This window comes from Sparus aurata, chromosome 6, assembly GCF_900880675.1.
Source record: "Sparus aurata chromosome 6, fSpaAur1.1, whole genome shotgun sequence".
Lineage (NCBI taxonomy): Eukaryota > Metazoa > Chordata > Actinopteri > Spariformes > Sparidae > Sparus > Sparus aurata.
Genome location: NC_044192.1, coordinates 23,317,720 through 23,338,746, shown reverse-complemented (window position 1 = coordinate 23,338,746; position 21,027 = coordinate 23,317,720). Strand labels below are relative to the sequence as shown.

Below are 21,027 nucleotides of genomic sequence, written 5' to 3'. Positions count from 1 at the left end.
TTCTGGCTGTGACCACTTAATAATAATAAACTTCACTGACAAGTTTTTCCAGAAACCATTGGCTATACTCACATCTAAACCATTAATGGACTTATGTTATGTCTCTGAGACAAAACACTCATATAAAGATTTTTTTTTTTTTACATTTAAAAAAGGAGCTGTTTGTAAGAAAAGTGGATTTTTTTAGTCATTTTTTTAGTCACATTCCCAACCCATCCTATACTGACTCCTTGGGATTGAAGGTCAGGCCAGCCTCCATCCATTTATGTCAGTTTTGGGAATGGGGATACAAATAAGACCTCTAAAAAGGTGACCTTACCATTAATGACTGACATATTACATTTTTAAATAAAATATTGACTTCAGTGTGTCTGAAGTTTAAATCATTCATTGCCTCAACCTGGTAACAGTAGTCAAAAGCCTCCCGAGAACAACACATTATGTAACTAATTGCTACTTATTTCCATTAAGCAATTTCTTTTATGCATAATAACCATTATTAAGTACACACCTGAGTGCACACACTGCAAAACCGGGTACACTAGACTACACCCTTAAAACGGAGTATAATCAAAGGGCCCTTTTTACAGCAGACATTTTGACTTCTGTTACTCATCACATTAATGATGGCTGATTTATACAAGTGACCCAGTAAGACACAACAGTGTGACAGTTAGCCAGCACACACAACAGGACCCTGAAACTGAAACAACTAAACGTATTTCAGCCACTGTTAACTTTACTTTATTCCTAATTTACACTTGACCTTTTTCTCCAGTGACAAATCTAAAAAGGCCTATGCTGCTTTGACACTACAATAAAGGCACACAATATGAGTAAAGGAAACTCAACACTATGCAAACAATACTCTTTATTTTCTTCCAAAGGGGAAAACACTTTCACAGATTTTTTTAAACAGCAACGTAACACATTATTATTAGATTTACTTAAACTACTTTAACTGATAAATACAAAAGACAGTAAAAAAGGAGGCACACAGGGTAACATGATTGTGGTTGTTCTTATATATAAACTGTAGATATATATATATATACACACACACACGCAACTAGACACAGTCATTACTGCTGCAGGACTTTCCAAACTCAGGTCTGTGTCTTCTTTTATTTCAAGTCTGACTTTCTAAGAGTTCGCTGGTGCAAATCACAATAAATTAACACATCAAATAGATCACTGTGAGAGATCAGGCAGTGTGTAGCTGTAGTGGAATATTCCTCAAATGGTCTACCATCAAAAGCTTGTGAATCACATATTGGCAATGTTTTGTGTACAGTTCACATCAATAGTTAAAATGGTATTGGTTTGAACAAAAAGGTTAATGTCGAGTGATCTGCTGTCCCAACACAGAAAGACTCTGTTAAAGCTCAGGACATTTACATGTCAATCTGACACAGTAATAGCTGCCAAGCATCAACACTCACTATTTTTAACTAATTTACTACTTTATATGCATCATGTGAGTGAGTTAATATTTAGTCTCAGCTGGTTTATTAAGTGTTTTACTAATTCAAGTGAACTGGAGCAGCCACAGACACATGTAACTATAAAAAGACACATTTGATAAATCTTACATCTAAGCTGCTCAAGTTAATAACATAGTGACTCAATAAAGGCAACATTTTATACAAAATGTAGTTAAAAATAAAAGAGAATGTTTTTGCTCATTTACATTATATTTCAATTAAACTATTTCCTTCAAACAGCTTGGAGAAAGGGAGCTCTTTATTTCTCAACTACAAAACTGTTAAAAAGTACATAACATCAAAATCTCATTATTTAGGAGTGTGTTTTGGCTACAGATAGCTACATCAAATGCAGCATTATTTATATGATTAAGTACCTAAAACAATTCACCTGACAGCTTTAGTCATCTGAAGATTAACTTCAACAATAGCCTAATTGTTAGCAACATGAGGAAAATTATATCAAGATCATTAACATGCTGCTCAACAAGCCAAGTATAATGTGCAATGGTGGTGGACATTTCTGTGTTAGAGCTTCTGCTATCTTTAAAGAATCTACTGTTAATTACATGTCTTATATAATTGCTCCACATATAAAAAAAATAACCCTGTATTTAATGACACAGAAACTCTGTGATGATGATAGTATCTATTTGGGAGATTTAATAACCAGTTTGGACACATCATTTGCAAACAAAAGTGGCATTTTAAAACAGCACTCAATGATAAAGAGCATGAAGCCTGTTTCAATCCATAACATTTAAAAGCATTCAGTTCAATGCTTCATTTCTAACGGTCAGTACAACAAACAAAAACAACAGGTATTCCAAATACAAATGCTCTGAAATCAGATCCATTACGACTGTGACAGTAAGTGTTTTATAAGAATTTGTAGTAACTTCGGAGGATGACATTTTTGCAATTGTTCTATTTGCCTTACATTGAAAATATGCTCCCTCTATATATCCAAACCCATCCAAGTAAGCAAACAGGAAGATGTTAACATTCAAAAAACAGTTAGTTTTCTGACTACTTCACTTTGGTTAATTGGAATAAAAACAGCTGCAACTTCTGAGTTAATGTGTTCAGTTTGCGGTCGAAGTTCAGGTGGCCTGGTCAGGTTTACACTTGACTTACATAGTGGGAGCCATCATCCATAACCCAGTTCCCTTGAGTGTCATCTGCAGCTCTTTGAGGAGCCCGTCTTTGGATACCCTGAGTTAGCAACACAAAAAAACAACCACACTTTTAGAACCATGATAAAGATGTAATGGCAAACAATGACATACATTTAATTTGGTCATATGCAAATTATTCTGGTGAGTATACATCTATAGCGTCCAAATTAAGTGAATAACCTACACAGCTCCTGGTATATTCAGCAGTTTGTAAATATTGTAAAAAACAAAACAAACAGTAAATCAGTGGACTTTAACAGATGTGCTTGCATTTAAGAACTGAGAAACGTTGTCTGGGTGTCTGAATAACTTAAGGCAATTACACAGAAATCTAAATATATTGTCTGAATGATGTTAACAAGGAATCTCCAAAAGATACAGTAGTTGGTAATCATTTTTCTGCTGAACTGTATTAAACATGTTTGTTATCACTTAATTTATCTTATTTGATTATATTTTTTATCACGTCAAATAACAACTACTTTAAAAAATACCCTTTTCTGTTGTGCTTTTGGAAAAACATGGTAAATATTTTCTACAGAATAAATGAGGGCTGACTTTGGTTTTTGCCACTGTGTTTTGGTGTCAGCAGATGTGGCTACATGAATAAAACCAAGACATTATCAAAAAAAAAAAAACATTCATCAGGTCAGTCAAAAGGTATAAAACAAATACTATGTGATCCTAACTTTCTTTCTTTTCCAGGTTTGACATGAAACAAGTTGATATTTCCATGTGTATTACATTAATTCAAGTTAAGTCAGAAGTCACTGCAATGACAAAATCAATCACGCAGTAAAAATAATTTAATGCCTTTACTAATCAAATAAGTCAGTGATGACTTATAATCACTTTTTGCAGTGCTTTTTATTGACAAACTGTAAGTAATGCCAATTGTTGCAGGAAAATAATTGTCTGCTTACCTGTTCATGGTACTTCTGATTCTGGTAGCCAGTTGGCTCCCGAGCTGACATGTTTTTGACTCTAACTGCTCCTTGTCTGTCAAGAGAACGGGACCTGGGCGCTTTGAACTGACTGCGGCGATGCCATGACTTAAGCTGTTCATTGACCACTTGTTGTGAGAGACCACTGGAGCGGTAGAGTGGATTGTCCCACTGAGCTGGGGAGGGCGAGAGTCTCATATCAGGAGGCTTCTGCACTCTCTGGTGGGGCACTGCGACGTCTTGATACCAATACTCATATCTGTTGGAAGGAGAGGGAACGTGCTGGGCGTAATAGCTCCGTGCCAAGTCCAAATCAGGTGGGTAGACCATTTCTTCATTATAATAGGCTTTGTGGAAACCTGGGCTTGACTGGTGCCTGGGATTATGGTAGAAGCCAGTAGTCCGTGGGAAGGCTTGTGGTCCATAGCTGCCAACTGGGCCAGAGTGCGGGAATGCATGATATTGTTTGGGAAAATCACAGGGCAACTCCTGACACGGTGAGCTGTTATAAGATGTAAACGAGTGTTCAGAGTTGCTATCCTCAGAGCTAGCATGGTTTACATAGCCGACCGCAGGGGGCGGAGTCTCTGGTAGAGTTATTGCGTATTCTGTCAGTCGCCTCCTTGGACCTCTGGTGCGACCACGGTCCTTTTCAAATGGAGATTCAGGGTTGGATAACCTGTGCAAACACACAAGATATGCTGTTAGAAAGTCCTTAAGCATTAGCTACTTAGCAAGCAAACAGACTCAACTTTTAAAATATGTAAATCTCACAGACCATGGCTTTTTACAATTTTTTTAAATGTGTGAAGGTGAATGATATGCATGTGATTTGCATTTAATTAAAGGCTCAATGTGGGAGTGCTACGGACATACGTTACTGCAGAAAGCAGTGGGGGAAATTTTTTTTCCTTTAATGCATCTCGATTCTCTCATGAAACATTATCTCGACGCAGCAAAGTCAGCAATCAGAAATTATAAACCCAATGCATAACATTATGATCATCTGAAACCATTTTGTAAGACCGGGCTGTAAGTTCGTTGTGGCTGAATCAATAGGATGGTGAAACGTAACAGATGTAAACATGTGCCACTTAGAAATGCATAAGAATCTTCATTTAGGATTCCAGCAACTTTAAATCTGAAAAGCTGAAGCTGATTTTCTTAGAGAAGTCAGGTTCCCAACCCTAAATGCAGATGTATTTTAGGTGTGGCTACCTGAGGGACAGTTGTCTGTGCACGCGCATCTCTGGTGTGGAGGGCGTGCTGCTCGACTGGGTGCGGCTCAGCTTCAGATGGGAAAGCTGCACTGGCAGGGCAGCTTGTGCTAAGCAAGCTTCCAACGGTGGCAGCAATTCACTTTTGGCTGGACTGCTGAACACACAAAAACAGCAGCACAAAGTTATGTTTTGTTTTGTTTCACAGGAGTTATTGCATGTAAATGTGCAACATAAATCCATTACATTGAGAAAAAGGGATACACATTATCGCAGGATGGAGTTTTTATAACAGCAATTGACTACTGGATAGCAAAGCCAGAATTCAGCCTCTGCATCAAGGTGTCACTATCAATCAGAAGGATTTACAGTTGGGTGTTGGCTCTTCCGTTGACTGCTGTAGCACCAGTGCAAAAGCAGATGGCAGTGTTGCACATTCATGAACATCACTGACATCTGCTTTGTGATACAGTGCAGGAACGAGAGGGTTTGCACTAGAAATCTCTTATCTTTACTGTAAAGAAAAAGTGTTGTAATCCTTTTCAATGCCATCATCATATCAGCAAATAACAATAAACTGTTAAACAGTCCAAGTACACCAATAAGTTTTTTCTGCATGAGGGGGCACAATGTTTTGTTAAAGGCAAAATTAGAACATAAATTATTCCCTTTAATCAACTATTTTTTTCCCCCCATATGTTTCCAGAACTATTTTACTCATAAGTTGTTAATACTCCTTGTAGCCACACATTTAATTTCACACATTTACTACAATCAAAGCACCACAACCAAACACTTATCAAAAGAACTTGATTATCAGGAAAGGGGCCGTGATGGATGGTGTGTTACCTCTTCTTGCGCGAGGAGGAGCGAGACTTCTTGCTTTTCTGGTAAGGTTGGTCGAGACTGGACTCCGACCATGGGGAGTGTTCAATGGGAGGAGCCTCATATGCAGGGCTTGACGTTAAACTCAGGCTAGAGTCAAGGCTCGGATGGGGAGACTGGATTGGGGTCAGTGGCAGTGACTGTGGAGCCACAAGCGGAGACAGGTAGGAGCCATCTACGAAAGACTGTGAGGACACAGAGGGAGGCTGGGAAGGATCGCTCTCGCCTGGATAGGGGACACCTGAGGACAGCTGTGATGACTGGCTTGTCACTTCTAGAGAAAAGCAGAAATTATGTAGCGTATGATACCTGCAGAAGTGCATTTAGCATTGCAAAACATGCATCGCCTCAATATACTCCTTATATTCATTTCTTTATCTTTTATTAAGAAAAACCATGGGCACAACATGATTCAACATAAAAACTTTATGGACTTCTGGACACTGATTCTTAACACTAGAGTTTTAAAAAAAGCTTTTCCCCTTCTGGAAATTGGGTCTTACCTTCATCTTGCACTACAGAATCAGACAGAGAACTGTCATCAGATGTACCCAGATCTGAGGGACAAAAACAAACAAAACTCTTTCATATTTCTGTGAAATATTGAACCAAACACTTTTACAAATCTGTGAAATTGAATTATGAAGAGACAATTAATGGATTCCTTGCAAAGATGATTATCAAAGGAATATGACGTCAAGCTATCCTCACCATGTTGAGCAATATTAAAAGCAGGGAGTGGTGATGATCGACCATGCTCCAGTCGCAGCTGAAAAGCTGTTTCTTGTAGCCGTTTGAGTTTTTTCTCCTCTCTCTTGCACTGCTGTATGCGACTCTTTCTGACAGCCTTACTTGGGTGATCTTCGTCGCAGAGCTTGCGTGCTGCCTCGAATATCTTCATCTGAAGCGATAACTCTGCATCCACCAAACTCATTTTTGACTCCTGTAAAAGTTAAAAACAGTGTGATTCTTGAAGGTTTATTTAAAAAAAGAAGACATTATTCAGTCTTGCAGTGTATAGATGCTGCTTATACCTCTGCTCCTCGAGGGATGTTTTGTTCGTCAAGTTTAAACGCAGCTCCAATGCGTTTGCGAATCTGCGGAGGCTTCTCTCCAGGCAGTAGAGGGTAATCATCTGGGAGCTGGCCTGTCAACTCCTAAACAACACAGACAACATCACAAATCCAACTGTCCACAAAGCAACTTTTGAACATGACTAAAAGTTTATTTTTCTGAAGACAGAAACCTGAATGGGTAAATACTTCTATCGAAATAAAGACATCTTTTAAATGCTAATAAATCCTTTTGGTTTAGTTGTTCAAATAAATACACACACATCTCTTCAAGGGGTTTATTCAGCCATGTCCATGCCAGTTTTTAAATGAAGTATCTTAGTCTGCTCTCCCTGCATGTTGAGGCATATAGGTTCAAGGAATCTGTTGCTCAATTCTGTGTTTGCCGAGATTTCCTTTCAAAAACACATTCTCTGGATCTCACTTTCTCACTGTATCGAGTATCTGTGTCCAAACCAATGCACCGTTACTGACTTCATTTAAGGAACAGTCATAAAAACACTGTTACTTTGAGTCAGTGTTTGCCAGCCACCTCTGCAGACAGACAAAAACTGAAGTGTGGCCAATAAGATTAGTTGTTCTTTTGTCACTGTGAGAAGGGAGAGGCATCATGCCTGCCATTCGTTCACCTAAGCATGTCCCAACAGGAGCACCCTGCCTGAGTGTCAGCAGGAAAGAATGATGTGTCCTGGGATTTTACCCTGGAGCACCGACGCAAGGCAGAGGTACTCCTGACGGAATATGTGTCCAGTGTCGAAATGACTTCATGTGGCAATTCTGTGAATCACCTGATAATTTACAGTGAAGAGAGAAAAAGGCAGAACAGATCGAGAATGGAAGCGTGACGTGATCATGCTGGATTGAAAACCAGGCTGCTATGGGAAAATTGCTCTGGCCACCATGATACCTCTTCTAAAAGCTATGATGATACACTGAAAAAACCTTATTGCAGCCACAATGTGAGGTCTAATTTCACTACACATTTTCACACTGTGTCTAAGCGGAAAAACATGATGTTTGGTTACTGCTTAGTGGTAAGAGCAAAAATAATAATGTCACAAAGCAAAGGCGGGTGGATTAAAAGACCTTTTGTTTCCTCTTAGTGGAGTAAACCACTGTGACATTAAGGTCAAGCTAATGCAGACAAATCTGAAAACGCATCATGCAGTGACCGGATTTTAGAATTCCACATACACCAAATCAGTGTTTTTCAAACACAAAAAAAATCGGGAAATTGGAATTGAAAACCCCAGTCGAGTTTCCTGTAAACTCTCATTGAGCAACCGGTTCAAAACAAAAAGTGTGAACATGGCTGAACACATCTTAGAAATGTCTGTTCTTACCGGTTACTTTGTTAATCTATAGTACCATGCGTCATCAAACATCCTGCCTGTACTGAGCAACCCCACCTATCTAATCTTTTATAACAGGTGCTGAATCATGTGAAATATGGCGAGGACACTGTGTCACAGCTTATTATATTACGTAACAATTGTTTTACTTTGTCTAGGTTTACGAACACCTTTTTATAGATTTAATGATCTGAGATTATCATGATTACATGACTCATTTATTTTGTGACTGTTTTCAAAGTAAATGTGTTCAACTGTTGGCCTGTAAATTTGCAGATTACTTACAGCTTCTCTGATGCACAGTTTTTTCAGCTCCAGTAAGCAGCGCTCCAGTCGGTGCTGGAGATCCTGGTGTTTGAGCTTCATGGCTCGTGTGTGTGTGGTCACATCCTTTGTGTGTGTCGTTGGGCTGTCAGAGCCTGTAACCCAACAGGACAGAAGTGTATAGACTTGTGAGATTAATATGTGACTGAAGTGTGGCTGACATTTGTTATTCAGTGCTTAACACATGTGACCATAAGCAAGAAAAACGTACAGTAAGAACTTCCTAAGTAAAGTCAAAACTTAAAGTCGTGGCACTAGTAAAATGTAAATGGGGACTTCTACTAATGATCACTTTCAATATCACCTTGTCAATAAAAGTGAAATCTAAAAACATGAGATGTACCTTTTATAATTTCCAACATCTTTTTTGGCCTGCTCTAAACACTGTAATAAAAATACTTGCGGTAGTTAATTTGATGATAGAAGACAAAGGAAAACAGCAAATCCTTGAAACACAATATTCCTAAAATGAATCTTCACTTGATAACTGACTTTAATAATTTATTCACCAAACAAAGAAATACATTAATTTATACATTTTCATAGTTTTAGTTTCTCTTAATTAATTGACAAAAGTGTTGGACCCAAAAGCATGTAGCCTATACATTTGCCAGTTTCGTGGTCACACCTAGCTGAAACTCGCAATCCAACACAGAGGCCCTGCAACACACGCTGCCTTTTATGGAGCTTATCATGTTCAGTTTTTATTGACATTCGTCAGAGCTATGTTGACTCAACTCTGTGCACATTGTACAGACTGCTGTTTTCGGTAGTGTTTAATTGAAATGCATTATGCTGAGAGGTTTTTTCATATAAATTAGCAACTCAGCAAACATATGAAAATGATGTGTGAACAAATATGTATTTGCAAAAGGACAGCTACAATGAAAACAAAGCTGATCAAACACGCAGAAGAACGAGATCATTTGAAATTAATTAACATCGTTGTAAGTGTTTTATCACAGTAAATATAATCTGCTACAACTGTATTTTTCATATTTTATGCATCAGAATAACATGTAGATGTTAAAAAGCCCCTAATATTCCAGGTCTTTCATGTTTGTTTGTTTGCTTTTTTTTTTGGTTTTCTGCTGCCTTATTAATGCTCATACTATGCTGCCTGTACTTTTTTTACCATTAGAAAATTCACTTCCATTATATTGCATCAGATAAACTTTCGAAAACTACAGACAACATAATGGCGACAATCAACAGAACGTACCTTTTGTTTTTTATCGTTGTTTTCATTACAGGCATGCAGATTAGTGGCAAGATCTTCGAAACTATAAACAAAGTGTGAGTGTTGGTCGGGTGCTGTCTGCAGCCTTGGTGACTAATGACATTAAGATAAGACTCAGGGCTGTGGGAGTGGCTTCAGGCAAAATGCATTGAGGGCCACATACCTACAGAGATTATTAACAGGGTCCCTGCAGGTATTTACAAATGTCGAGGAGCAACAGGAAAGAAGTGTGACAGCAATACAATAGGCTAAAGAATTCCCCTTCCGCGAGTGACAATCCCTCTATTCTTTGTAGATTGACACTTTTTCATTGTATAGAGCAGACATCACGTGGCTCAATTAAGGCGCAAGGAATGTCAGAAAGGCCAGAACTAATCAGTAGACACTGCTGGGCGAGGCAGAAACAAGCCTGCCAAAGTTTGCTGTTAATTCTGTGGTATCATTAGCATATGGGACTATGGGAATAATGTAGACCACCAAAGTTTGACCACTTTTAATGAAGTTGACTCTGGCAATATCCAAAATGAATTGAATCACAAAATACCAAGTGCAACAAATTTACTTGAGGTGCACCTGTTAATCGATGAATCGTTTGAGGGATCAACTAATACAGGTTAAAATCTAAGGAGCCTTGCAGTCGATATTTGGAAAATAACTAAAAATCAAGTTAAATGAGTAAAGCCTGAGAAAAGACTGTTCATATATTGAGTGGAGGGACTAGGGTTTGCCATACCATCCTGCTACTCCATATCTAATAATGCTCTCTATTACAGCCTGCTAGAATAAAAATATAATCCCTTGATCCACCCCATACACCATGCATAAAAACTATAATCTCTGCTGTAAATAAGAACACACTCTTTCAACCAATGTGATAGGAGTGCATGGCTCAATCTGTGGAGTACTCTTGATCTGGATCATTTGTATAATATTCACCATGTTGTGCACGATACCGTGACTGAGCTTTCACATGACAACCTGTTTTCTTTAATAAAGTAGATGACTTAAACTTGTTTTTAACTGGCTGGAAATACTTCAGAAAACAAATCAAGTTTGGTGCATGGTGAAGTGGGGAGTTGATTTAAGAATATATTTCATTTTCATTGAGGACCTCGCTGAGACATCTGCTGCTAAAAGAACTACAGCAGTAGTTCTTAACTCCATGTAATCTGCTATTATTGCATTATTCTCTGATTTTGCTAGATACTGGGAAAGCCCAACGGTGACTGATTCAATAATGATCTCACAATAAAAGATAAAACTTTACCAGGAGAGGGTTTATGTTCCAGTAAGTGTCTGAATTTAACATTAGTAAAAGCCAAAAGAAATACATGTGTATTTACTTGAAAAATATACAAATTTTACAAGTAAAGATCAATTGATCAATTAGAAGATTAACAGCTCTGTCACATAACAGATGACTGAAACTACAGTAGTGAATATGAGATACTTTTACAGTTGTCAAAGACGTGTTTTCGTAAATGTTAAACTAAGACCATCTAACATGTTCACTCAAGGTTCTCCGGTCACTAACTTTCTTCAGTCATCCACAATAACAACATGATAACATAATATGTGTTTTCACTGAAGTTAATTGAGCTACTTTTGTTCTTCTGTTTGAGGTCAGTTGAAAGCAGGTGCTGAGATAAGATTACCAAGGGTTGGACTAAGCTGTATACTTAGTTTCAACATTGATTTAGGCATCCAGCAAGAGTCTACAGGCGAAAAGAGCTTGGTACTTTGCTTCTAAAATCAGACCCAACAACAAACCCAAAACCCAATTGTTTGTGGACTACTGTTATGAAGCGTTTGCCAATAAAACAGTCAACATCTTGTTTTTGGATGCCAGAAGTGACCATAAAATCATTAGGACTCAGTTTACTTAATTTTAATTAATCAAGTGAGAAGAGTAATTTTCTCATTAGCTTACATACAATCTGGGTTCTTTTTGAAACCATCAGTCCAAATTTTAAACAGTAAATGCACTGATCCCACATTACTTCATTTATGATGATGCACATGTGTAGTCCTGTAAGCTGTTATACCCTGAGAGAAATGATAAGAGGATCATTTATAAATGTAGCCTTGACAATCAAATGTATTAATGTTGCAGTGGCACTGGTGAACACCCCATGGAGAGGCTTAAGTTCCTTCATTTGACACAAAAATGTTTGTGAGTCTGACAGTTGTGCTGATACTACTGATAGTTAAGTGAAATTAGAAATGTTTACCTGAATGAAGGATGATGCCGCTATCAGTGTCACTGATCTCTCCGTTGCCCTCCATATCAGTAGATTCCTGTTGCTGTTCTTCAGTGGATAATGTCGATGCTCACCATTTCCTAGAGGGAATAACCTCTGTTTTAGCATCCATTACAATATTCAAGCTTTTTAACATCCACATCAACCTGAATTTGTATAAAAATCGGGAATCATTTGGGGCGAGGTCTTTTTTTTAATGAAAAGGCAAAACCAAAAAGCTAATTTCAGAAAGAAAAGCCAACATAACGTCAATGAGTAAACAAAACAAAAAAAGCTTTCACAAAGCATTCCAAAGACTGCCCATTACTCAATGGCCTGTAGCTTGACTGATTCAGGTGTGACTTGCCTTCTTGACCCTACAGTCAGGTGTAGTCATAGTCTCCCACAGCGTGAGTACACATACATGAAGTCTAGGGTGTTTCCTCTGACTGCCTGTTTGTAAGTCTCTGATGTCATATGATTGGAGGCATTATCTCATTCCTTCAGATAAGAAGCTCAGGACACATGAGCCACATATTCAGCTGGTGCCAGATACAACTGTGACACTTGCTGGTTAGATCATTAACTAGGTGAATACAGGAATGTAGCGGTGGCTGCATACCAACACACATGGGAAGCTAACCATAGGAAGCTTCCCAGCAGTCACTGTTTTGAGGAACAACCAGATGAAGTCATGAGCTTCGACATACATGAGTTGTTTCAAGCATAAGTCGGTTTCAGCCACATGGTGACGTTCAGCAATAAAGGGATCCATAAAATGTGTCCTATTGTCATCCTGAACATGACAGGAACATGACACATCCTCCACACTGCCCGTATGACTGTGACTGGAGCGTTCACACCTCCAACTCAGTTAAAAATTGAAATGTAAATGTGAGCTGGGTTTTGCAAAAATGTTGGCACAATCTACAATCTTTGGCTGGTACTTTTGGCAAACACCTATTAATTACTACTAAACCACTTCACCACATTATATTTGGCAGTGATTCACATACTGCTCTGTGGGTGAACTAATTCTAACTCAGGCAAATGATCATCTCCTGTATATCTAAATCAACAGCTGCAGTAAGTGTTCACATTGGTGATCAATTTGATGGCAGCAAGAATCAAAAATAAATGGAAATACACTCACTGGGGTCTGGCACTAAGGACTCATAACTAATCAACAGATAATTATCACCACAAAGAGGTTATGTTTTCTTCCATGACTGTTTATTTGTTGGTAGACTGGTTTGTCAGCAGGATTACACAAAAACTACTGAATGGTTTTCCATGAAACTTGGATGGAGGACGAGTCTCTCCCCAGAATAGACCTCGTTCTTTTTTTAAGTGTGGATCGAGATAAAGAGATGGATCCAGAAATTCTTTTCTCACTTTCTTTAGCATTACGAGCATCATTACAGCATTTTTGTTCTTTTCTCAGGATGGAACTTGATGAAAAAAAAAAAATCAGGCATATTTAGGAAGTTGTGGCTTGATAAATTATTTAAACAATTACTTAATCTTTAAAATAGTTGTGTTCTGTTGATTTCAGTCACATAGATCGACTGATCAACTTTGTGTTTCAGAACAAACCCCCTTGAAAATACACACAAAGACACGTTTTACTATAAATATGGGGGTTTTCATATGTCTTGGGGTATTTTGGCTTTTTAGTTTCCCACTCAAAAGTTCACACTGAACTAAAATCCCCTGCAAAAACCAGCAGACTCATCTGTTCACTGCACAGGCATGGAACAGTGCTTTAAAGGGAGGGAACCAAAACTCAAGTAGTTCAATGCAGTATCTGGCCATCAAAATATACAATGTGAACTATCATATTGAGCAGACCGAGTCATTTTTCTTAATGTTTCATTGCATATACTTTATCTATGTCAAACATTTCTGTTGTGTGTAATATTTCATGACAAATCTGTCTTTTTGAACAGACACACAAATACAGACACTTAGGTGCTGGCATCTCTTTGGGAATGAGTTTAGAGAAATAGAACAATCATGTGCAAAAAACAAGGAGAGTTGTTTCGAACCTCAAGGGGCAAAGAAACTGTTCGGAAATCCAAAACTATATCTGAAGGCATTTGTTCCCAAGTGTCAGTGTATGAACCACAGACAAAACAAGCACACCACACTGACATTTTTCATGTAAATGTATTTATGTCTAAATATGAAATATTAACTCAAAAATACTAATGACATAATGCCAGCCATTAATCCAAGTCACCCAGAGAACACTAAATTGATTTAAAAAAGACATACAGTGCATGAAACACTGGCAATTGGACAACAAATGAAAAAAATCTACTTACTTAATGAGAAACTTAGAAATACTGTCAAAATCGACAGAGTGAGACTTTCCCTCAATATTCCCGACTCGAATGGAAATGCACAAAACCTGAGCTGAGTGGAGTCTGGACAGGAATGAGAGACTCACCCACTAAAACAGCACTGCCTGCTGAAGAGGAGTGGCCACATACACAGTGGGCTGAACACTTGAGTCAGTATCATATAACTCAGAGCTCCTGTCTGAAACTGTGTCAACAACAATGACACACATGCTGAGAAATTACGCTTCACTTAACCATCTTATCAGTGTCTCAATAGATGGGTTGTGGCAAGTAGCAGCCTGAGTGAAACATGTGTCTCATTACTAATACACCATAAAAATTACACAGTATGACAAAGACGAGGGGCAAAGAAGAAACACATGAGCAACAACACTGAAAATATTAAGCCTGTCACAATAACTACTTCTTGTTTGACGGCCTTTCAAAGAGCAATGAACTATAAATTCTTAATATTGAACTGAAAAAATCTGTAAATATCCTAAATAACTAACCCCCGCCAAAAAAGGATAATAATAAAACAAACTGAAAACAGGAAAATCACACAACCAAAACAATAAATAAAATGTACAAACCCTTAGCTGCTGCACCCAGTCTTACAATGGTAGAGGAAAAGCTGTGAGTTATTCTGGCATCTTGTTGGCTAAAATGTTAGTGACATTCTATAATGTGTAATATAGAGGCCAGCAAAAATTATGAAGGTTAATTACACAAGCCTATAATTTGATAAGACGTATACAATGAGTCCATTATTGTGACAGGCCTATGATGTCAGATTTAGAGCTGAAATGATTATTCGATTAATGATTAGTTGATCATCAGAAAAAGAAACAATACCAAAACTTATCTGATATCAACTTCTCAAATATGGAGACTTCCTGATTTAAGAATGGTTTAAAAATGCAATACCTTTGTGTTACCTTTGTTGTGAACTGACTTTTGAGATCAAAAAGCTAATTGAGGACCTCGCCCTTATATTTCATGAACCAAATGAATAATTGACAAAGTATTCAATGGATTAATCAAAATTCAAAATATTACTAGATGGCAGCCACAGCCACTTTATTCACATGCTGTTAGTATCCAAAAGTTTTTAGCTGTCAGAGTCTAACTCACTGTTAAACTTAGTTAATATTTTTTTAGCACAAGTTTTTGGGACAACTTTTGATACAAATATAAAGAGCCCAAATCATGCTCACTGGTTACAGAACAACCTTGATTATGGACTGTTGATGGCATCCTCAGTTTTCTTGAAATGACAACAATAAACTAACAGTAAGTAGATCAAACATCTGGTCAATGAATTTATACTGCCATCTCCTGGTTGCTCAAAGTGAAAATAAAAAGGGATAACCAATTACAAACTTATAGATTTACTAGCTTAGATTTGCAATTGAAACTTCTAAACTTCTCCACTTACGGACTACCAGTGACAAGACTCTTTTGTGGCCTGCCATTTTGCCTCCACTAAAAAGGGGGGAAACACATGGCAGTGGGATAGTCCACATGATTTACAGAGACCCAAAGGCAGCACCTGCTCTGAAACTGCATGGCTCACATTCATTCTGAATCTCAATATTCAGTTTGGCTTTCCAGGAATGTTAGTACACAGACACTCTGGAAAAAGGTCCAGCAATTCCCAGACACTCAAGAATCAGATCTCAAATGACATGGCACCGAGACAGCAGCAGATATTTGGCTCTGTAACTTCTACATTTAGGTTTGAACCAGGCACATTTTACACATGCCTTCATGTTTGGCACTGACAATGCAGTTAGACATTTTACTATGTATATTTTATTTTTATTCATTTTTTAATTTTATTTATGTCTTTCATTATACTGTATTAATTTGGTTGAGAGTATAGGGTTGCAACTAACAATTATTTATTTTCATTACAGTGAATCTATATATTTTCACGTTTCATCGTTTTTATCACAAAAATATGAAAAATGTCCTAGAACTCAAAATGTCTTCAAATAGCTTATTTTGGCCAAGCTCACATTTAAGAAGCTTTACAGTGAGTTATTGTCAATATTTGTCATAGTATTGCCATTGTATTAACCTATAGCAAAAGAACAGCAAGTCCCTTTAAAACTGGACCAATAAATCAGCTAGGGTGATTGATTACCAGGGTAATTGAAGTACATAAAAACAAAGACATGTTTTACTGCAGTGCCACCATCCTATAGATGGACAACCAAAGGGTTTTCAAATGTCGAACTTCCTTGGTTGAAATTGTTGAAACTCCTTCACTAAAACAATGGACAGAAATATTATTGCACGAACACAACCATCTTCAGCTGTATGGTAATTTCTTTGGAAGGGTGTACTTTGTGGTGCAGTTGAACTGTATTGCATTATACTGACAGGCGTTTCTAATATTCTGTCGAGCCGAATTATATCAATGAGGGTTGGCTAAATAACTTTGTGTAATGCAATGTAGTTCCACAAAATGTAGGCTTTAAATGATCATACAACTGACACATTCTCAAATAGTTTAAATAAACCTAACATTTTTTATTTATTGCAGTACACTACATACATTTTAGCTAAGTGTACCAAGTTACTGGCCTGTGATTGCAGGTGTAAGGAAAGTCTGACAAGAAGAATATCAAACTACAAGCTCCTGTAAGGTCAACAGAATGAAAGAGCAGCAACCACATCTTATGTAAACAGGATGCATACCAAACAAAGTTTGATAACACCAAATCAGATACAAGACAAGCATGCAAATAAGAAATAATCTCTGTTCTGATCATGGGAAACTAACAGTTAAGCAGTTAAACAAACACTAAAGCCAAAAGCCTTCCCAAGAGGGAGCTGAGAGAAAAACCTCAGGCACATCTTAAGTGTGACACTTCAGAGTTGGAAGGAAAACTGTTTTTTCACAATGTTCCTTTTTCATTACTGTAATTACAAGTGTGCAGTGAAGTGCATTATGCTTCAGGTGAAGAAGACTATTGAAACAACTTTGCTCTACACTGAAGTACAACACAGACACTTGTCCAGTGTTAAAGTAGCCAGTTGGTGGATGTCATGGGTAGTTTATATAAACCAGAGACAGAGAGAGGCCTTTGTGTAGCTGACACAGCAGCTGGCAAAACAAATTCTTTACATATTCCTGTGTCCTTTTATAAGTGTACGGCTAGACTACTAATGCCAGTGAGTAGAGCCATCAGTTGCCAGGGGAATCACACATTATCCCTCAATATTTTGCAGCTTGGCTCTTTACACCAGGTGCCAATGGATCATTTTGCTGTAATGATGTTTAAATCAAAGTGGTGTCACTAAAAAGTGCTATAAAGTTAAACTAATGCACTACAAATCCTATAGCTTTAAAAAGGCAAACAAAGCAGCTCTTGGAGCTGCCGGGATTTCCTCCTTCCACCCCTCTGCTGGCAGTTGGCTTTAAGCTTCATATTGCCTAGAGGCTCTAATTGACTATAATAAAGAGGTGAAAAAATACTACATGTATCTTAAATGAGCAAGCGTGCAGATGTGGTGTGTCTGATGTGGATTACTGAATTAGAAGTGTGCGCACCAACATGCAAATCAAGGTCTATTCTAAACTGTGGCCAAGCCCTAGACTGTGGCTGAGAGTGAACAAGCCTAAACACATCAACAAACACTATCACAGTGTGGGACTTGTTTATACCTAAAGCTCCTCTGTGAAACCTTTTTTAAAATGGAGAGAAATCAGATAGATACACACTGTGCGATAGTCCTTAAATCATTGAAGCTATTCAATGTTCACACTTTGTGAAACTCTCAAACAAAAGACCTGAGAAGTTATTTTTAAGACTATACAATTTCATTAAATGACATATACTACATGTTTTGCACATTAACCTTACACATTTGGTATTTCTGGATACTCTCATGCTAGAATTCCAAATAAAGCTATACGAGTTTGACCAAAGTTAGGCTGCACAGCAGGAGGGTGTAATGACTGTCCCAGCCTCAGGTCAGTGAGGTTTCAGAGGTTAAGCCACTTCTGTCCTTTTGCCCTGGTCATTGCTCAGGAATGTGCAGACTGAGGATATGTTTCAATTCACAGAAATCACAAACTAACTAATGGGAAAACTACGTTGATGTGGAGGTGTAAGTTAAATACGTGTATTGTCATATAACAATACAAAGTGTGAATCCATGCAAGACACCATAAAATACCCCCATGACCTCATTGTTCCTCCCAGATATGCCTTCTTTAAAGTGCTGTCATTTTCTATTGAAAGAGGATGTTGAACTCTTACAACTTCTCTGCTGGTCAGTGCAGTCAGCTGTGTGTTGTTGTTGTTTGTTTTACACTTTATAGCACACCTTTGACAGTTGGTTCCCTAACACAAAACTGACATCCACTAAAAAAGTCAGAAACTATTATGGAAATCCAGGATCATTGTATGTAGAAAGAGATTAAAGATGGAAAATAAGAGAGTTAAGTGTCCTCAGATGTTATAAATAAGTAGTTTACATCAATGTTACACCTGTGATGCATAATTTAATGGTGTAGCTTTGTAAAGTCAAGCGGATTTACACATTTAAGTCTGATGGTACTTGATCCCACAATCTTAGCATTTGAATTATGTATCAAAAAATACCTCTGGGTGATCATATTATGATATTTTTGTGTTATTTCTTCGTCCACCCGCTCAGTCAGCTTCATAAAGCTGCTGGGCCTCAGCTTTGAGGAGTTTCTCAAAGTTTAGAAACTCGCCCTAGCTATGAGCTTTTCACCAAGCCTCTATCTAAATACTTGTTTTCAAAGGAACAGTGAGTTCACTAGCATTTAGCACAAAAAACCCCACTGCGAAAAAGCACACAAAGTAAGTTTGACAAAACTACTAACAATACCGTTGCTTTTTGCTCTTACCTTAGTAGCTTGTTAGCCAGCTAGCATCGTGCCTCATCTGTATCCATGCAATCTGCTCTCCATTGGCTCGCTGCCTCCCAGATTTGAGCTGGAAGTTTATCTCTATTTACATTGACAAGAGGGTTTGAGAAAATAACACACAGTCCTTAAGTTACGCCGTAGTGGTCTAAACGAGAGGATACATAACAGCACAAACATTAAAATAACGTTTTACTCTCCAAACGTAGCTTTTGTTGGAGAGGCTACCTCTTGAGCCCTGTTAAGTAAAGCAATGCTGCGCTGCCTTCACGTGCTGTCGAAAACATGACGGAACCAAACACATCTACTGTTTACCATGGCAACCGCGTTTCCGACACGTGGCTTTTAAATGGGTATGCATGTGAAACCTAGTTATCGAAGTTAATATTGCGAAGGTAGAAATCATCAGTACAACTCAATATGGTCACTTAAGCAAGTAATCGAGGTGTCGTGTATGGCTCATGCCGTTATTGTATCCCATCCCTTTGTTCTTTTGATGTCGGCAACTCTGCCAAGCTGCCACTTGATTTCTAAAATAAAACAATATCCACCACATTAAACAATCATACGGTGGATCAAGTCGACATTGTTGTCATTTAGTGGCAGTTGAGAGTGCTACAAATTATGTTTAGCAGTAAAGTTGTTGAAATAACGAGTTTAAGATGGGTCCGTGAACGCTGCATTGATCATCCACTTCTCCGGTGCTGTGTGGGCGGTTTACGGGCAGTGAACGGAGGGATGGTCATTCAGAGGAAGTTGACGTCAAAGGCACTTAGTTATTTCTCTAAATTGGCCAAGGTTCATTTAGATGTTAGAAGAATGACAGAGTGCGTTGAAGTTGCCCCAAATTGGCACTATATACTTGTTATTCCAGCCACTAGGAGGAAGCAGTGTGTGACTTTTAATCCTGTAAACCACGTGATCTTCCGCCGAAACGCCAAAGATCAATCAATCAATAGGTCCGTGTGATCAACCTTGGTATGAACACCCCATTAGTATCCTGTTTTTAATGTGACCAAAGAGCTGCTTTATTGTCGTAAGTCGTCATTGAATGCCACATTAGAGTCCCACTGACCCTGCAAAGGCATCAGTAAGAAAAGAAAAATTTAAGAATGAGCAATGTTAATGACGTCCAACATAAGTAAAACAGATTACACAAGACAAAAGATGCCTTGATTAAGAAAATTCTAACTAATATGAGTAAATTGTACCCTTGTGAGAAATAAAGCCCACACTTACCCAAACATGACTTAAATACCTAATGATTGTCAGTATTAACGGTAAAGTGCATGGGATTTAGGGGGATTTAGGAAGATCTGCTGGCAGAAATGGAATACAATATTCACAATTTATTTATTAATTTATTTTTAAAAAGTGTATAACCACCTGTGCTTTCTTTACTTACAATGAGCCCCTATATACTGAGGAAGTGGGTCCTCTTCCGCAGAATCCATCCAGGCCCCCAGGACGAGGGCCAGACTTTGAAGCCTGTTTTCGTAATAGCCAAACTGTGTAATTACATCGTCACTTGATGCACAAGGGCCCAAAAAGACTTTTTCCTATAAGCTAACATTGTGAAAGAAGCATCTGTAAAAAAAAAAAAGTGGATAAATTTTTTTATTATTCTGGAGCCATTCGGTCCAATAGAATTCACAAAATCTAGAAGAGCTGCACGATTCAATTATTTTGTCCCCATTCAAGTTAGCCATGCGCTTAACCGGAAGTTAGCTGGCACACTGAGGCAAAAGTCTCTACTACGCAGTCTCTGTTCGCCCCATGATAGGGGAGCTATGCAGAAGACTTCATGCGCCACCAAGCAGCTTTCCAAGAAATGAA

The 21,027-nt window shown here is 38.0% G+C and overlaps 1 protein-coding gene across 3 annotated transcripts; it reads right to left on the bottom strand.

The window, feature by feature from the left end:
• Nucleotides 1-856: 856 nt before the first annotated feature.
• On the bottom strand, nucleotides 857-19,480 carry inavab (innate immunity activator b). 3 transcript variants are annotated; one of them, XM_030421414.1, is made up of 11 exons: nucleotides 19,420-19,465; nucleotides 19,174-19,275; nucleotides 11,929-12,038; nucleotides 8,419-8,552; nucleotides 6,743-6,865; nucleotides 6,420-6,651; nucleotides 6,212-6,265; nucleotides 5,673-5,982; nucleotides 4,825-4,980; nucleotides 3,586-4,285; nucleotides 857-2,699 (listed from the first exon to the last, which is right to left on the bottom strand). In XM_030421414.1, the coding sequence occupies exons 3-11, from the start codon at nucleotides 11,981-11,983 to the stop codon at nucleotides 2,607-2,609; spliced, it is 1,857 nt and encodes a 618-aa protein (XP_030277274.1). In that variant the 5' UTR covers nucleotides 11,984-12,038; nucleotides 19,174-19,275; nucleotides 19,420-19,465; the 3' UTR covers nucleotides 857-2,606. The 3 variants fall into 3 exon arrangements, with proteins under 3 accessions (XP_030277274.1, XP_030277273.1, XP_030277275.1); XM_030421413.1 differs by having other exon boundaries at nucleotides 19,174-19,480; XM_030421415.1 differs by lacking the exons at nucleotides 19,174-19,275; nucleotides 19,420-19,465 and adding an exon at nucleotides 14,265-14,367.
• Between the last annotated feature and the right edge of the window lie 1,547 nt (nucleotides 19,481-21,027).